Here is a 17174-nt window from a genome sequence, read left to right as displayed (position 1 = left end):
TCAATGCGACAAAGAGAGGCACTATGCAAAAGACTGTCCTGCTAAAAAGGTGCAAGTAAAGAAGCCGAACGTTCCTAAAAAGACTAGACCCAACGAGGAAAAAGCCCAAGAGTAAATCAACCTGGTCGACGAGGCCGACAATGGAAGCGTACGATGAATGCGATGGCGATGATCGTTCAGAGGAAGAGAACAAAGTTCACCTGGTGGACACACAAGAGAAGCCCCGGCACGAGTTCCAGAGAAACATAAAATTACAGATCCGGGGAAGCGAGCCATTCTCATGCGTAGCCAGGGTCAACACCGGGTGCCCAGTGACGCTCATCAAAGAAAGCGTGATCGGCGGGGGACCAAGGTGCAAACTCAAGGGAAAAAGTGGAGCCAATATCGCGGTATCAATAGCTCAAAGCTTCAGGTAAAAAGCACGGTTACAATTAAGGTTGGAATGGACAGTGATCATAGGTCAATAACTTTCGGTGTGGTGCCAGATAGCACGACGTCAGTTCCGCTATTAATAGGTAGGAATGCGTTAAAATTGTTTAATTACCTCTTAACTAAAAGCCCAGAATTCGACAAAACGATCAGCGAGATAATTCATATTAGCGTGATACAAAACGGTAATGTCAATATAAATCCGGAAATGCCGCTAGGCATTCGTGAATTGTTCGAAGCCATTTTCAATGATTACTATGTAAAACCAAGTCACCCTGATTTCCCTAGGGTACAGATGGAAGCCACCTTGATCGTAAAAAATGACAAACCAATACAGTTCCGACCAAGAAAATTAGATTTTGCAGAAAAAGAAATGTCGAACATATACTGACTGATCTGCTAGAAAGAAGAATTAGTTAAAAAAGCACGTCGGAATACGCTTCTCCAGTAGTACTGACACGAAAGAAAACCGGTGACATTAGGATATGCATCGACTATCGGTCATTAAACAGAATCTTGGTACGCGATAATTATCCTCTCCCCCTCATAGAGGATCAACTTAACAAGTTACGAGGAAAGCGGTTCTATAGTTCACTAGACCTTAAGGACGGCTTCTATCATATCGCAATGGCGCCTGAATCGGTAAAGTATACGTCATTTGTAACTCCACTGGGTCAGTTCGAGTATTTACGAATGCCCTTTGGCTTAAAGATCGGTCCTCAGTTGTTTCAACAATTTCTCAATGAGGACATGAGTAAATTAATTAAAACAGATGCAGTAGTTGTTTATATGGTTGACATCTTAGTCGCAACAGAAACGATAGAGTCTCACCTTAACGTACTAAGAAAAGTTTTCTCAACCCTGGTAGAAAACAAGCTCGAACTGAAACTGAAAAAATGCGCATTTCTACATACCAAAGTAGAATACTTAAGGTATCGAGTGTCCGAGAAGGAAATACAACCTACAGATAGAAGCATCACGGCAGTACAAAATTTCCCCGAGCCCAAAACAACTAAGGAGGTGCAGTCCTTTGTAGGATTAGTTTCATATTTCTGGAAATTTATTAAGGACTTCTTCATTACGGCTCGTCCATTGTATCACCTACGGAAAGATGTTAATTTTGAATTCGGAACTCGTGAAAAGAATGCATTTACGACACTTAAAAACAAACTAATAGAAGCACCCGTTTTAGCCGTGTTTAATCCAAAAAAACACTGAATTACATTGCAATGCCAGCGTTCATGGGTTCGGGGCTGCCCTAATGCAAAAACAAAATAACGCTAAAATGCACCCCGTATTTTACTTTAGTCGGCGTATTACTGAGAACGAGACCCGATACCACAGTTTCAAATTAGAAACCTTAGCTATATCGTATACGCTGTACGCTGTACCCAAATTTCGTATTTATTTGCAAGACATACATTTGTCATCGTTTGTGATTGTAGCGCCGTCACTCAGACACTGGAGAAGTGTAATATCAATGCCCGTATAGCGAGATAAAGTCTGGAGTTGCAACATTTCGATTTTAGGACCAGGCTACAAGATGAACCACGTCGATGCTCTAAGTAGAAACTTCGGAATCTTAGTAATTGAGGATAACCCATTCGAGTGGAACCTAATTGTCTTACAAGAAAGAGATCCAGTAATCAAAAAAATCGCATCAAATCTGGAATCAACAAAGAATCCGCAATACGAATTACGAAATAGTCTGGTTTACAAAAAAACAGCGAAAAACTTTTATTCTTTGTACCCGAACAAATGGAAAAGTACGTACTATTCCGTTATCACAACGAGACGGGTCATGTAGGTTCTGGTAAAATGATAGACTCCATTCGACATACTTATTGGTTCCCGCGAATCCGCGAGAAGTGTAAGGAACGTGCGCTGCTGCTTAAAATGCATATCGTTTTTCCCGACCAGCGGCAAGAAAGAGGGCTATCTGTACCCGGTTCCGAAAAAAAACATCCCATTTGAAACGATCCATATCGATCATTTCGGGCCGGTAGACAAACAAGTACTGTTGAAAGAATACGTTTCATTAGTCATCGATTCGTTTTCTAAGTTTGTCCGACTATTCACCACCAAAACCACCAATTCAAAGGAAACCATTTGTTGCCTACGACAGTTTTTTCAGAGTTATAATAAGCCCAAAATAATAATTTCCGACCAAAGCAGTGCGTTTACCTCACAACAATTCCGAGACTTCTTGAAAGAACAAAACATTCAACACATCAAAATCGTGGTGGGATCACCCCCTGTAGCCGACAATCAGGCAAACGGTCAAGCCGAGCGTATAAATAAAATTATCGCTCCTTGTATAGCCAAACTAACGAGTAACAAGGACGGCCGACAGTGGTACAAAGTCCTCCCCAAAATCGAGTATTCGATTAATAATACCGTTAACCGGTCTACCGGAATGAGTTCGTGCCAGATAATCTTCGGCATGAGCCAGCGTGGTCCTCACACCAATCGTCTACGAGATATATTAAGAACACTCAACGACGTGCCCGACAGAAATCTTTCTACTATTCGCGAACAAACTGTCCAAAACATTTGTCAAGCCCAGCAACGTCAAAAAAAAGATTATGATAACCAACGCAAGTCACCTAGGCAGTACGCCAGAGGCGACCTGGTCATGGTTAAAAATTTTGACAGCACACCGGTGTCAGTCAAAAAATGATTCCACAGTTCCGCGGTCCTTACAAAATTTCAAAGATATTGAAAAACAAGATATGTAGTGTCAGACCCTCCAAGTTTCCAAAACACGCAATGTCCGTATTCTGGTGTCTGGGACGTTACTAATATACGTCCCTGGATGCACTCCAGCGCTTCAATTGCCCAGAGGCCTTGCCTTACGCCACAATAACCGCATTATACAATATACATATGTTAATCCAAAAGTATAACCCGCACAATTTAATTTCATTTATTTATGATCATTCGGTAACTCCTGATTTATTTGATTTGTATCCATTTTAACTCAACTCCGAAACAATGCATACGACATTGTAATCTCGTGCGTCTTAACATAATCATATTTCTAACCACCGGCCGCCCATCCAGTAAAAAAAAACTTATAAAACCTACTCTTGTTTGAGGGAACAAACCCTTATCAGAATGGCCAAAATGTAGCGCGCAGCTTAGTAGTCCTTTTGTTAACATACGCGACAACAGAGAGATGGCGCGGAGAACGGATTGCGAGCGCTATCGGCGACGGGACGGAGGGGCGTCAGACTGTAACCTGAACCGAACGAATAAAAACGATTTTTCTAAAACACTACGATTATTACAACACGCCCTACACATTGGAGCAAAGGATTAAAACAAATTGAAGAAGATAGTTCGACATAAAACGTTCAACCTTAATATTATTTACCGCACCATTGTATCGTAAAAAAGGAAAGCATCACCATCAAATTAAGAGTGATGTTTGATACTTCCGCCAAGGGTTCAAAGGGAGTCGCTGAACGACGCCCTGATGATTAACCCTGTATTGCAAGATCTGTTCTCGATCCTATTAAGATTCAGAAGATTTAAATACATAATAACAACTGACATTGCCAAGATGTATAAGCAAATATTCGTAGCCGACAGCACTGCAGCGCATAGTCTGGAGGGACAACCGCTCCAAAGAGGTGAAAACTTACAAGTTAGTGACGTTTAATATACGGGACAGCTCCGGCTTCATTTCTGGCTACAAAGACGATAATCAATAGCGGATTTAAAAGCTCAATTTCCCAAAAGTGCTATGATTATGCGACGAGACTTTTATTTGGATAATCTCAGGTCATCACAGGTGCAAACTCGATAAACGAAGCTTCAATAGTTAGTGTCGACACTGGTTCAAAACGGGAAATTCCTGTTAAGAAAATGGGCCTCTAATTTCAAAAATGTCCTAAGAAATGTTCCAGAACACGTGATGGGCAAAACTATGTTGGATCTTGACAAGGAGAGTACTGCAAAGACGTTAGGTGTTAAATGGTGTCATGTAGAAAATGTCTTTCGACATTCAATAAGGATAAAGGTCCCGACATCTTGCACTAAGAGAGCAATGGTATTCAGCATTGCAAAAATTTTCGATTCACTCAAACTGTTAGCACCCGTAATCTCAGCAGCGAAAATGTGGATACAAGAATTATGGAAACTCCAAGTGGACTGAGATGAAGTCTTACCAAAAGACATAACCGGTAAATGGATAAACTATATCAAGGATATGCAATAGGTGGGCGAATTCTGCGTACCGCGTCAAGTGACAGGAAATAATTTAGATTCAAAAGTGCAGCTTCATGGATTCAGCGAACGAGCCTACGAAGCGTGCGTCTACATGCGGAGTTTTAACAAAAACGGCTCAATACAAATTCATCTGTTATGCGCGCAGTCGAAAGTCGCGCCAATTAAGACGGTTACAATTCCAAGACTGGAATTATGTGGAGCTCAATTATTAGCTCAACTAGTAAACAGAGTGAAGACCTCGTTAGAAATGAAGATTAAAAAAATTTACTATTGGACAGATTCGTTAATAATTTTGCATTGGATTAAAGCTATGAACAAAAAATTACCAATATTTGTCGCCCACAGAGTGGAGGAAATACAGGAATTAACAACACCTAAAGCTTGGAACCACGTAAAAACAAAAGAGAATCCAGCGAATTTGGTCTCTCGAAGGTGTACCCCGAAGAAGCTGCATGACACGCGGTTATAGTGGGACGGCCTCATATGGTTAAAAGATCAAGCGCAGATAGACGAGCATTTAGAAAGCCGGTATACAAAAGATATCGCATCATCGCAATCAAAAAAACAAATTTCATTAGCGATAGCAAAAATACAAAGGAATAATTTCATAGATTTTCGAAGCTCACACAATTAATTAGAGTTACAGCAACGTGCATAAGATTTATTTAGATTTGCAGCAAAAGGGATGGAATAAAAGCATCACAAGACTTCACATTAAAAGAACTGAAGCAAGCTGAACGACGTTTAATCTGGATGGAGCGATCTGTCTTTGAAGTCAAAAGTGCCTTACAAGCTAAAAGGCTCGTACCAAGAAACAGCAGTTTGAAGCATCTCAATCCTTGGTTGGATTCAAGACGGTTTTATATCTGTGGGTGGAAGATTAAGGCACGCCGACCTGCAGCACGATACTAAATATCCATTAGTATTGTCTCAGCGATCAAAACTCACCAAATTAATCATCTTACGCGAGCATACAAGGCACTGTCACGCAGGAGCGGAAGCCATATTAGCAACTGTTCGACAATTATATTGGCCAATCAGAGCGCGCGAAACAGTCAAGAAATTAATCTATCAATGCATCAAATGTTTCAGGTCAAAACTACGCACATCGGATCAAATTATAGGAGATCTGCCAGTGAGCTGGGTAACTTCAGCAAAACTATTTAATAGCACAGGAATCGATTTTGCAGCTCTATATATATAAAAGAAGGCCAAAGAAGACAAGCTAAAAGAATCAAGACTTACGCGACGGTCTTCGTATGCATGGCGGTTAAAGCGATGCACTTAGAAGTCGTGTCAGACATGACGACTGATGCGTTCCTGAATGCCTTCAACAGATTTATCAGCCGGAGAGGGAGGCCGGCAAATATGTATTCGGATAATGGTATCAACTTTAAGAGAGCCAATCGCAAAGTAGAAAAATGCAAAGAGCTTTTTTCCTCGAAGCACTTAAAGCGCAATATCATCGCTCACTCGTTTTCGAAAAAGATCAAATGGCATTTCATCCCGGCTCGTGCCCCACATTTTGATGGATTGTGGGAGGCAATAGTAAAATGTTTCAAGAATCACTTTTCCAAGGCAATCGCCGAATCAGCAATGACGTTCAAAGAGGCTTCCACATTAGTATTCCAGATCGAGGCTATTTTAAATTCTCGACTTTTAACAAATTTATCAGAAGACCCTAACAATTTACAATTTTTGTTCTCAGGGTACCTTCTTATAGGTAACACGACTTCCTATCCAGACTTAGACTTGACGGAAAAAAAATTCAATAAATTGACACGCTGGCAAATGTTAAAGAAAATGCGTCAACAATTTTGAAAGCGGTGGTCCTCTGAGTGCTTGCTGGCCTTGTAAAAACAAAACGAGAGTATCCCGTTTGGACACGTAACGATTGGACAAGCACGCACGCACGCACGCACGCACGCACGCACGCACGCACACACACGAGGTGTAAATCCGACCGAGCAATCTCCACGTGATACACCTTGGGTAATGCTAATGCCGGCGGTCCTGTAACTTTCAAGCCCTAGAACTCAAAAAATAATTGAGCGAAACACTTTTAATTATAGTGTTTTGAAAAGCTCTTGAAATGAGCTATAAGAATATGTAATAAAAAGTAGAGGATTTTATTTTAAAAATTAAGTTGACCTTTAACTCTTCGAGGTCACACTGGGTGGTTACCACCCATCGCTTAAATTCAACACATTATATTTTTCCGATTTAAGAAAAAATGATACTAGTAACGCCATTTAATGGTAATTCAAAGTTTCATCTATGCTCTTGTACTATTCTATAACTGAAAGTTGCGTTGGTTTGTTTTTGGCAGACGTTTAAAGACAAGGTAGAGTGGTAGCCACCCCATGTGTGACCTCCGTGTAAATTTTTTGTTTTTTAGTGGTTCGAATTTTTGTGTTTTTTGTGGTCTAAAAAGTGTAAAAGTATGATATAATACAGATTCTTATGCCTAAAATTTTTTAAAAATCTTTATGTTAATTTATTCTTCGAAAACATGCAGCCTAATAACCTATAATTTAAGGCAACAACCGATGTAAGATATTTTACAAAATGATGGACGTAATGATTTCAACGATGTTAATTCGGATGTCGAGGAAAATCATGTTCAAAGAATCATATTCAAGCGATTCAGAACAATCTGTGGACAGTGATCTTGAAAATGTAACGTTAGATTAACGCATTCTAACATTGCGTGCACGCGGTAGACCGCAATCTATTTTGCGAAGAAAAAAGGGTTTTGCGTGACATACAAAAAAGTGACGCTCAAATAAATAGTATCGTAATATGACTTTTCTATAAAAATACCTGTTTTTCAGTATACTAAAATACTCCATGTTCAGTATGCAAAATACTCTTTTTGAAAAAATGGTCAGACATATTTTTTCCCTTGAAGTACAAAACTTGAACAATAAAAGTCTAAATTTTTTGGTTAAAAATATTGAAAATTAAAAAAGTTATGATTTATTTTGTAAAAACTTTTTTCTAATGTTGGAAAATTAAAAAATTTTTTTAGGTACTAACGGTTTTAGATTTTTGCTTAAATAATATCAGAATACATTTTCCAAACATTTAAATTTATCTATGAATTTTTTTGTTAGCATATTTTTAATAATTTCATAAATACAGCATTTTAAAAATAACGATGGGTGGTAACCACTTAGTGTGACCTCGAAGGATTAAATGACCTTCAAATTTGCTTCCAAGGTCAAGGCCAAGGTCACCATCTTATGTCCCCTTAAAGCCATACAACTGTTGTCTGAAACATTTGTCTATACAATCGCTCCTTGCAAAGTTAAAAGGTGTAATAGATTAAAATGGGACACCTTGTATATACGTGTATATATATATATATATATATATATATATACACACATGTGTATATATACGTATATATATATGTGTGTGTACATATGGGGCGTTTTTTGTAAAAACGTCCCTTTCCTGCACATTTTATTTCTTGAGATAAATAAATGTTAAAGTGCTAAAAATTTTCGTTGATTGTTTTACTTTAGAATGCCGTGTGACAAATCTGGAAATGCAAAATGGCGGATCCAAAATTTCGGCCAAAACAAAGAAGCCATTATTTATATAATAATATAAAATAACATTTGCACATTATTGAACGCTGAAAAGGGCCAATTCAGGTATGTCCTGATTTTAGACAGTGTTGTTAACCCTTAAAATATACTCTGGCTTAAAACAACCTAAAAAGAAATTTATAAAACTAAAATTAAAATTAAAATTTATTGATATCTATTTTAAAATAAATGGATTAACCTTAATCTTAAATGTTTAAAAAATTTACCTAATTTTTAGTTTAAAATAATTTATTTTTTCGTCGCAGTAACCATTAAAAGTGACTTTGGGTCATTTTGACCCAGTACCTATGTCTCATACAGGAAGTATTTTAAGAGTTAAAAGTAGCATAATTTTTCGAATCTGTAGCTTACAAGATGTATTTCATATTTCATAAAATGAAAAAATATTTTGTTCTTAACAACTCTGCTTTGAGGTTACGTATATGGTATACTTATTACTTGTATCAATATGACCACCATTGTTTTTATCATTAGAATACCCCTTTTCATAAGTATCTTAATAATAAAATCAATCACAAATCCGTAATTTTATAGAATAGTGCTCAACGTTAGTTGCCCTTTTCGAGCAGATTTCAGAGGCGACGCCTACCGTTCCAAAAGGGCAACTAATGTTGAGCACTGTTATAGAATATGTGGTAACCTCAAAGCAAAGTTGTTAAAAACAAAATATTTTTTTCATTTCATAAAATATAAAATACTACATCTTATAGGCTACAGATTAGAAAAATTATGCTACTTTTAACTCTTAAAATACACACTTCCTGTATAAAACATAGATATAATACATATTGAGTCAAAATAATCCAAAGCCATGTTGTGAGTGCGCGACACTCACACAAACTTTACTTGTAATAACGAGAAGGGTGTCGAGTGACACCTCGCGCGACGACACCGTCCGGCCTTGCTACCGGGCATCGCACCGGCCTTCACACCGGACATCACACCGAGCTACATATCCGGTTACTCATTTTGCCACCCAAAATCTCCTGATTTCCGGTGGAATGCGCCTAGCTAGCAATTGCTGGCTAAGCTAGTGCACGGGCCAAAGGCCCGTGACCGCGAGTGACACCCCTTGGTAACAAGCCGAAAGGCTGAGTATATAAAGACCACGGAAAGAGAACGAGGGGGCTCATAATCAATAATAATAGCGACGAGTATATGTCGCTCGTCGAAACTACAAACTAGACGTAGTAACACATCTTTCGGGTTCGCTAACGAAAACTGTACAGGAAGAATAAATAAATATCTCTTGTTATTAACTCTCGGCGTTATCTCTCGGAAACCTGATCCCGAGGAGTCATCGGCAGCGGTCCCGCACTGTATCCCGAGACCAAGGATACAACAGCCATTTCAATAGTTACTGCGACGAGAAAATAAATTATTTTGAACTAAAAATTAAGTGTTTTTTTTTTAACATTCAAGGTTAAAGTTAATCCAATTATTACAAAATAAATATCAATAAATTTTAATTTTAAGTTTAATTGTATTTTATTTTCGGGTTATTTTAACTCAGAGTATATTTTAAAAGTTAACAACACTGCCTAAAATCAGGACATACATGAATCGGACCTTTTCAGAGTCCAATAATGTGCAAATGTTTTTTTATATTATTGTTGTGAGTACGATTTGGGATCGCTGCCAGAGATCTCGCGAGAAAGGTATTTGGTCACTCACACCGTTAGTTGTATTGAACACTTTTATTCTTGTATTCAGTTACAGTGAATAGATCGCGACCCTGCAAGGCAGAGTGTCGCGTCTATGAGCTCGTTGTCCACGACCCCGCAAAGCAGAGCGTCGTGGTTGTGTATTTACAATAAGTTATCTCGGCGATACACGACCCCGCAAAGCAGAGTGTCGTGTGTTGTCTTAGTTTGTCTACTTCGGATTGACCCGTTCCTCACCTTCTTTCGCCGGTTTATATATCCAATAATTCGGTAGTTGGATCAAAAGAAGGGGAGGATTGCGTGAGAGCGTAAATCGGTCAGTATTTCAAATTATTGCTTAGACAGCAAGTGCTGTCTAAGGAGCATTGCGCTAATTATCGAACGGTTTGCGCGAAACCTCGCGCGATGCGCTCGATGCTGACTGCTGCAGCTGACCGACTTAAGTCATCGTGCTACTAACAATGTACGATAAGCTTTTATTAATTTGTTGTTCACAATTACGATAAAAATTAATTAGATTTTTGCAGATCCCGTACTCTAATATCTCGATTATTAGTGGATCTAACCCAAGACAATATTGGGCTTTTATGTTCTTCTCAATTCCTTTTACCTTTTTACGAGCGTTGACCAACATGTTCAGGGACACTCTCTCTCTCTCTCTCTCTCTCTCTCTCTCTCTCTCTCTCTATATATATATATATATATATATATATATATATATATATTGTGACGTGACAACCGCAGGCTGCTGTCCGTCACAAGGGCCTTATCGGCCCTTACGCGTTAACATCACGCGGGTCTTGCGTCCTCCCGCTTGGAAACGAACGCGAAAGCGTAATAAGTCGTGTTTTCTGTGTGTGTCGTCTCGTGTGTTGTCCCTTCGCTAATTGTAAGCTTCTTACCAGCCCTGCATTGCGAGTGCGGCGGGAATCGGTGGCCACAGCAATCTATTTGGTAATTTTTAGACGTCTCGTCTCGACGGAGAACCTTCACGGAGGTCGCAGAGTGAGCGGACATCGAGGGAATAACGAAAACCCTTTTCAAGCGAGGGTCCGCAGGTAATACCGCCCTTATCTTGCCTACAATTACCTATCGTACGAGAATTTCGATACTGCCACCAAATCACGCTTTCAGGATCCAGCGAAGGCACGCGAGGCCGGTGTTCCGATGGGGCGACTTCAAATCCGATCCCGCACAAGTTCCGACGGAGATCACGACAGCTTGCAATCAGTAAACGCCCTCGTCGAGGAGGAGATAACGTCCCGGTGGCGGAGAATGCGCCCGGCAAGGAGAAAGGAATCTGCCGCAAAGGAAAGCGCCAAAAATTCCCGTGCACGGGACCCAACAATATCGACCAGCGCGCTTGGATTGATCAGCAAGCAACGGCGTGCACATTGCGAGTCGCGCGCAAGTCGATTTTGGAAAATCGCGGCCAATAAGAGCCCGGCTTATTAGAGGCAAGGTGAGGCGCGTCGCCGAGCGGCCCCCGCAGGATCCAGGATCCCTCACTCGAGCTGCGGACGTTGTATTGTATTGTGTGTGCGAACCAGATCCCAAGCTGAGATATCGTGTAAGAGCCGCAGAAGCCGGAAACCTCCCGATCCGGACGAGGCCGAGAAGGAGAACCGGCTTGGTGAGACGAGCATCGTATTAGAATTGTAAAGCCACCGATTTCACGATTGAGCAACTCACAAAAGAGTCACGAATTTATTACGATCTTGTAGTCATTAGATTAGAGTCACGAATTTATTAGAGTACCGTTGCTTCGCCCGATCGCGTGAATTCGCTCCGTGCTGTTCGTTCTGTATTATCATTACGTTGCGTATGCATCCCGATCCGCAGCCGAGTCACCTGTATTTTCGTAGCGTGATCGTATCGTGAGTTACTGTCGTTAATTCTATTGTAGACCGTCGCGCATTTATAATTTCGTAAACTCTAATTTACTTTGTCGCATTTGTATCGCGAATCACTTTGTAATTGCGCTCTCGTCCGATTTAATGTCAATGTCTTGTACCGCCTCGTTGGCGAGCTCATATTTGCGCTCATAATTATTGCGCATCTTACTCGCAGAATCTTGTAACGTATGGAAAAGCACGAGTCCGTCGCGTGCCGCGCGGACTCGGAACTACTGTTCGTCCCGATCGCCCTTGACAAAACCGTTATCCTATCGGGAGTTTGGCGTTCACCAACGACGCAGGATAAAGCGTAGACAAGTCGGAGAATTCCCGCGTACGTAAAATAATCCGCTCGTTAATTGTCCCATATTCGCGAAATTTAATTTCAAGCGGTCGTCAGCTTGTAACGCGCGCAAGTCACCATTGCCGCTCAACAGAACCGTATAATTTTGTATTGGTTACTGTTAAATATATTTGTCAATTCTATTGTTAAATTTATGTTGCCTTAATAGTTTTCTCACCTTGCCTATTCCACTCGCCCGCACCGAACCTCTCCCTCTGCCATTTTAGGGCTGAGTAGCTGGCTATCAGAGCCGTTAACGTCCCGGTCCCCTAACGAGCGCCGTCTTTTCCGCGATCTCAATAGCGTAACGCTACTTTGTGGTTTGGCGTAGACAGAGTGGTACGCTTAACGTACTTGACGCCCAATTACGTATTGCATCGAAAAATTACAAGAAACGGTTGCCCCGACACCCGGGCGGCGCGGCGCAGGGCCGTAACCAGGGGGTCAGGGTGACGCAGACGCAAAGTTGGCCGTTGCTCGCGAGCGCGGTTACAATATATATATATATATATATATATATATATATTAAGTGTACAACTTTGCTTCCGCCGTTTTCCAATAGATGGCTGTAGCAGTAAGTGGTGTCGAAATAAATAAATCGTAGACATTATTATACAATAAGCTTAGGCATTGGTAAACATAACGCCACTGAAATATTAGTCGATTTGTGTCTGCATCATAAAATTATTTTCGATTGAAAATGTCAGCCAAATTCTCATTATTTGCAGGTTTTTAATTTTTTGCTTCAATATGAAGAAAGCTGCGGCTGAGGCTCATCGAATGCTCTCAAATATGTATGGTGAGGCCGCTATTAGTGAAAGAACGTGCCGAGAGTGATTTCAACGCTTCAAGAACGGTGATTTTGACGTCGAAAACCGGCATAGCGGTGAAAGAGAGGTTTTAGAAAATGTAGAATTAAAGGCATTACTTGATCAAGACTCGTCAAACGCAAGAAGAATTGGCAGGATCATTAGGAGTGACTCAACCATTTCAAAATGCCTGAAGGTCATGGAAATGATTCAGAAGCAAAGAAATTGGGTGCCGTATGAGTTGAAGCCGAGAGATGTTGAACGGCGTTTGTTTGCTTGTGAACAGCTGCTTGCAAGGCAAAGACGGAAGGGATTTCTGCATCGTATTGTGATTGGAGATGAAAAATGAGTTCATTACGATAACCCCAAGCGCAGAAAATCATAAGAACTTTCCGCTCATGCTTCCACGTCGATGGCCAAACCGAATATTCACGGCTACGAGGTCATGATTTGTATTTGGTGGGACCAGCTCAACGTAGTGTATGAGCTACTAAAACTGACTGAAACAATTACAGGCGATCGGTATTGAAAGCAATTGATGCGTTTGAGCCGAGCATTGAAAGACAAACGGCCGCAATACAACGATAGACACGATAAAGTGATTTTGCAGCATGACAATGCTCGACCCTATGTCGCAAAGCCCGTCAAAACATACTTGGAAATGTTGAAATGGAATGCGATGGACAATACGTTAAATCGTAAATGTATAACCAGTTTTTCACAATAAAGCCTCGAATTTCGAAAAAAAAAACGGCGGAAACAAAGTTGTACACCTAATATATATATTATATAGGAGAGTCCTACTCCATCCGCCATATTCTCCGGACATTGCTTCTTCTGACTATCACTTGTTTCGATCAATGACACACGGCCTGGCTAACCAACACTTCCGTTCTTATAAAGAAGTGAAAAATTGGATCACTTCGTGGATCGTCTCAAAAGATGACCAGTTTTTTCGACGCGGGATTCGTATACTCCCAGAAAGATAATAGTAAGTGGCCAGCGATGGACAATAATTATACATTTACTTTAAATCGTAAATGTATAACCAGTTTTTCACAATAAAGCCTCAAATTTCGAAAAAAAACGGCGGAAACAAAGTTGTACACCTAATATACAGGGTGTTAATAAACCTTCGCATTATATTTATACTATCGTGTTGCCCACGAAAATCAAAAACAAAAAGCTCTCTAAATTTTTCCATTCCATGCGTACAGTTCTTATAATTATTGTCGGAAAATAGTGAAATATTACACGGCTATGTACGCACGGCTATAACGAAAACACGAGCGCGGTGGGAAACAAGACGATCGTCATCGCTCGCCGCGAGACGAGGAAAGCGCAAACAAAATTCATTGCTATTCGCAACGTTGTTCGTAGCGATAAGCGATGGGAACTAAGGATGGTTAGTCCCCATAGCTCGACTATGAGACGATAGCTCATAACTAAAATTTTTCACATAAATTTTTTAACTGTACTACATAAATTGCAAAGCTAAAAAAATTAAAAGTTGATTGAAAACATTAAGAGAATCATTTCATAGTATTTTCATTGATATACTTGAATTTTAAATCCATAAAAGAGAATAATTCGTTGAAAATCCACTACAACTTATCTTTCGTAATTTTGCAAGCTTATCAGAACTGTACGTAAAATTAATATTTTTTGTTATTATCTTTATACTAGCAGGTCACTTTACAACTTTCAGAAAATGCGCCATAGTATTTTTAATGATAAACTACAGTTTTAAATTAATAAAACCGAATAATTCATTAAGTCTGCCGCATCCGATTTTTTCTCGCAATTAACCTTACATACTTGATCGTGATGTACATACACAATCGATAAAGTTAGAAAATTGCGAGAAAAAATCGGATGCGGCAGACTTTTAATGAATTATTCAGTATTACTTCAGTTAAATTTGATGAAAAGTATTTTATCTTGAATTTATTTAATATATAAATAAATGTAATTTTTTCCAACCATAAAAGTATACATCACTTAGGTTGAATGTGATCAAAAGTTGTATCTAGAATTTGTAATTTTTTTCCTTAAAAAAAAAATCACAAATCCATACACTTGGCACTTTTTTTTACCGTTAAAAAAATTTTTTTTTTTATATAATGTATATACAGAATGTATGAGGCCCACGATGCCCGTCCATTGCGCGTTTATTTGCACATCTATTTAGCAATTTTTCTCAAAACTTTATGTAGTTGAGCCTAATTGTTTCCCGTTTGTTGTACTTATCTCGATGTTTTTTATTTTTTTATAAGGTTTATAGCCAACGTTTATAGCCAACCACCCAGTATATATATTTAATAATATATACGTATACATTATGTATATATGTTAATGAATAATGAAATATTATTAATTATATATATATATATATATATTTAAGTTTATATATGTAGTACCCTTCCGATCATTTTAAAACTTAAATATGTCATACTAAAGAAGTCATAGATTTTTTCACAAAAAAATGGTGATAGTATCTCATCTGGATCCCATAAAAAAAAATTCAAAAAAATTTGACAATTTTTTTGACCCATATTTTTTTTAAAATTACATAATTTTTTTATAACATTGTGAAATTAAAACTCATAACATTTTTTTTTAATCAAAATCTGTTCAGCCGTTTTCAAGAAAATTTCTTTTTCGATTTTTCTCCTATTCCCTGTAACTCCCATAAAAAATTATTTTTCAGATATAATACTTGAGGAAATTTAATCTCACAACAATGCCAACTTTTTGTAAAAATCTCAATCAAATTCGTGCACGGGCAGCATATACATGCTTATCCTGCTATGCCCTTAAAAAATATATTCTTAAAGTTCAACTATTTTGTGCACCAATGATTACGGTAAGAATTAAAGTTTCATACCATTTTGATATTTAAAAATTAAAATAAAATTTTTGCAATTTTTTCCTTAAAATTTTTTCTTTAAAATTTTTCCTTAAAATCTATTTTTTGACTTAAAAACCGCCATAACTTTTTGAGTTTTATTTTACACAAACTCTGATAATAAATTCTGAAAGAGCGTATATTTTATGTAAAAAAAAAATTTTTTTTTTCATTTTTTTAAACCTTTAAGATTGAATACAAGGTCACTATAAATTGTGTTAAAAATGCGTCCACTTGAGCGTTAATGGGTTAAGCAATCTATTGCATAAAAATATTTAGTATCTTTAATACAAACATAATATAGAAATAACTTGCATTTATATGTAATTTTCTGTGCATTCCCTGCTGCACTGAATTGATAACTTCAAAGCAAATATTTTCACCCTCTTTGTCGCAATCAAGCCATAATACTAAATAATCACATTGTGCTCCTTCTTTGGCCAAAAAGTATGGTATTTTTAATTTTGGTACTGCTTCCTTTTTCTCAGTTGAACAAGAAAACAATTCTGCCTAAAAAAATCCAGTTCATTATTTGATACACAATAAAATAATAAATCTTGATAAAAGTATTTTACTAAAATTGTAATAAATAATGAATTGTGTCAACGTAAATTAATGTCAATCTCGATTTAACTTACTGTTTATCTTTTTCTAAGTTTTTGAATCAAAATAAGATAACAAGTTAAACCGAGATTAAAGTTAATCTATGTTAGCAGAAACAGGCCTTAAAAAGTTACTGTAGCGCAGAAATAAAGTACATATTCAATTCTTTTTTCGTGTCAAAAAAATTTTTAATATTAAAATACTTAAGTAAATGTAATCTTTGACCCATTAATCCTTTCAGGGGCACATTTTTTCTAACAATTACGTCGAATAAGTCCTGTCGTTTCAGAATGTTCTGGATTATCCTAAAACTGAATCCAAAGTCAAAATTTAAAAATTCAAAATTCGACGTTTAAAAAATTATAGCCGTATTGTACACAAAATTTGTAAAAAAAAGGTCCCTTTCGATTTTTCGCTAAAATGCATAGTTTTCGAGAAAAAAAATTCCTAGAATGATGTTCTTAAAATCCTTTCATTCGATATTTTGTAGCCACCATTTTGAATTTTACATTTTTCAAATTATTTTCATAATCAGCAATCCATTTAACCATTAAGTACAAAATTCGACACAATTGACTTATATATTAAGTGAATAAATCATTTTATATGTCAAAAATAGCATTTTACAGTATATTTTGTTGAATAAAAAATAACATACTTTCTGTAACTTTAA

At 37.9% G+C, this 17174-nt stretch overlaps 1 protein-coding gene across 4 annotated transcripts in view; it reads right to left on the bottom strand.

The window, feature by feature from the left end:
- Window positions 1–17174, bottom strand: part of LOC105832135 (DNA topoisomerase 3-beta-1) — a 172750-nt gene that overhangs the window by 140370 nt on the left and 15206 nt on the right. For 2 of the 4 annotated variants that reach the window (XM_036291385.1, XM_036291384.1), the window contains exon 3: window positions 16214–16408. The exons of the other annotated variants lie outside the window; for them this stretch is intronic. In XM_036291385.1, the coding sequence (XP_036147278.1) occupies window positions 16214–16408 (195 nt within the window). The remainder of the gene's footprint in view (window positions 1–16213; window positions 16409–17174) is intronic. 4 annotated transcript variants of the gene reach the window in all.

Source organism: Monomorium pharaonis, chromosome 8 (assembly GCF_013373865.1).
Source record: "Monomorium pharaonis isolate MP-MQ-018 chromosome 8, ASM1337386v2, whole genome shotgun sequence".
NCBI lineage: Eukaryota > Metazoa > Arthropoda > Insecta > Hymenoptera > Formicidae > Monomorium > Monomorium pharaonis.
Note: the sequence above shows the minus strand (reverse complement) of the source record. Positions and strands in the feature narration are given on the sequence as shown.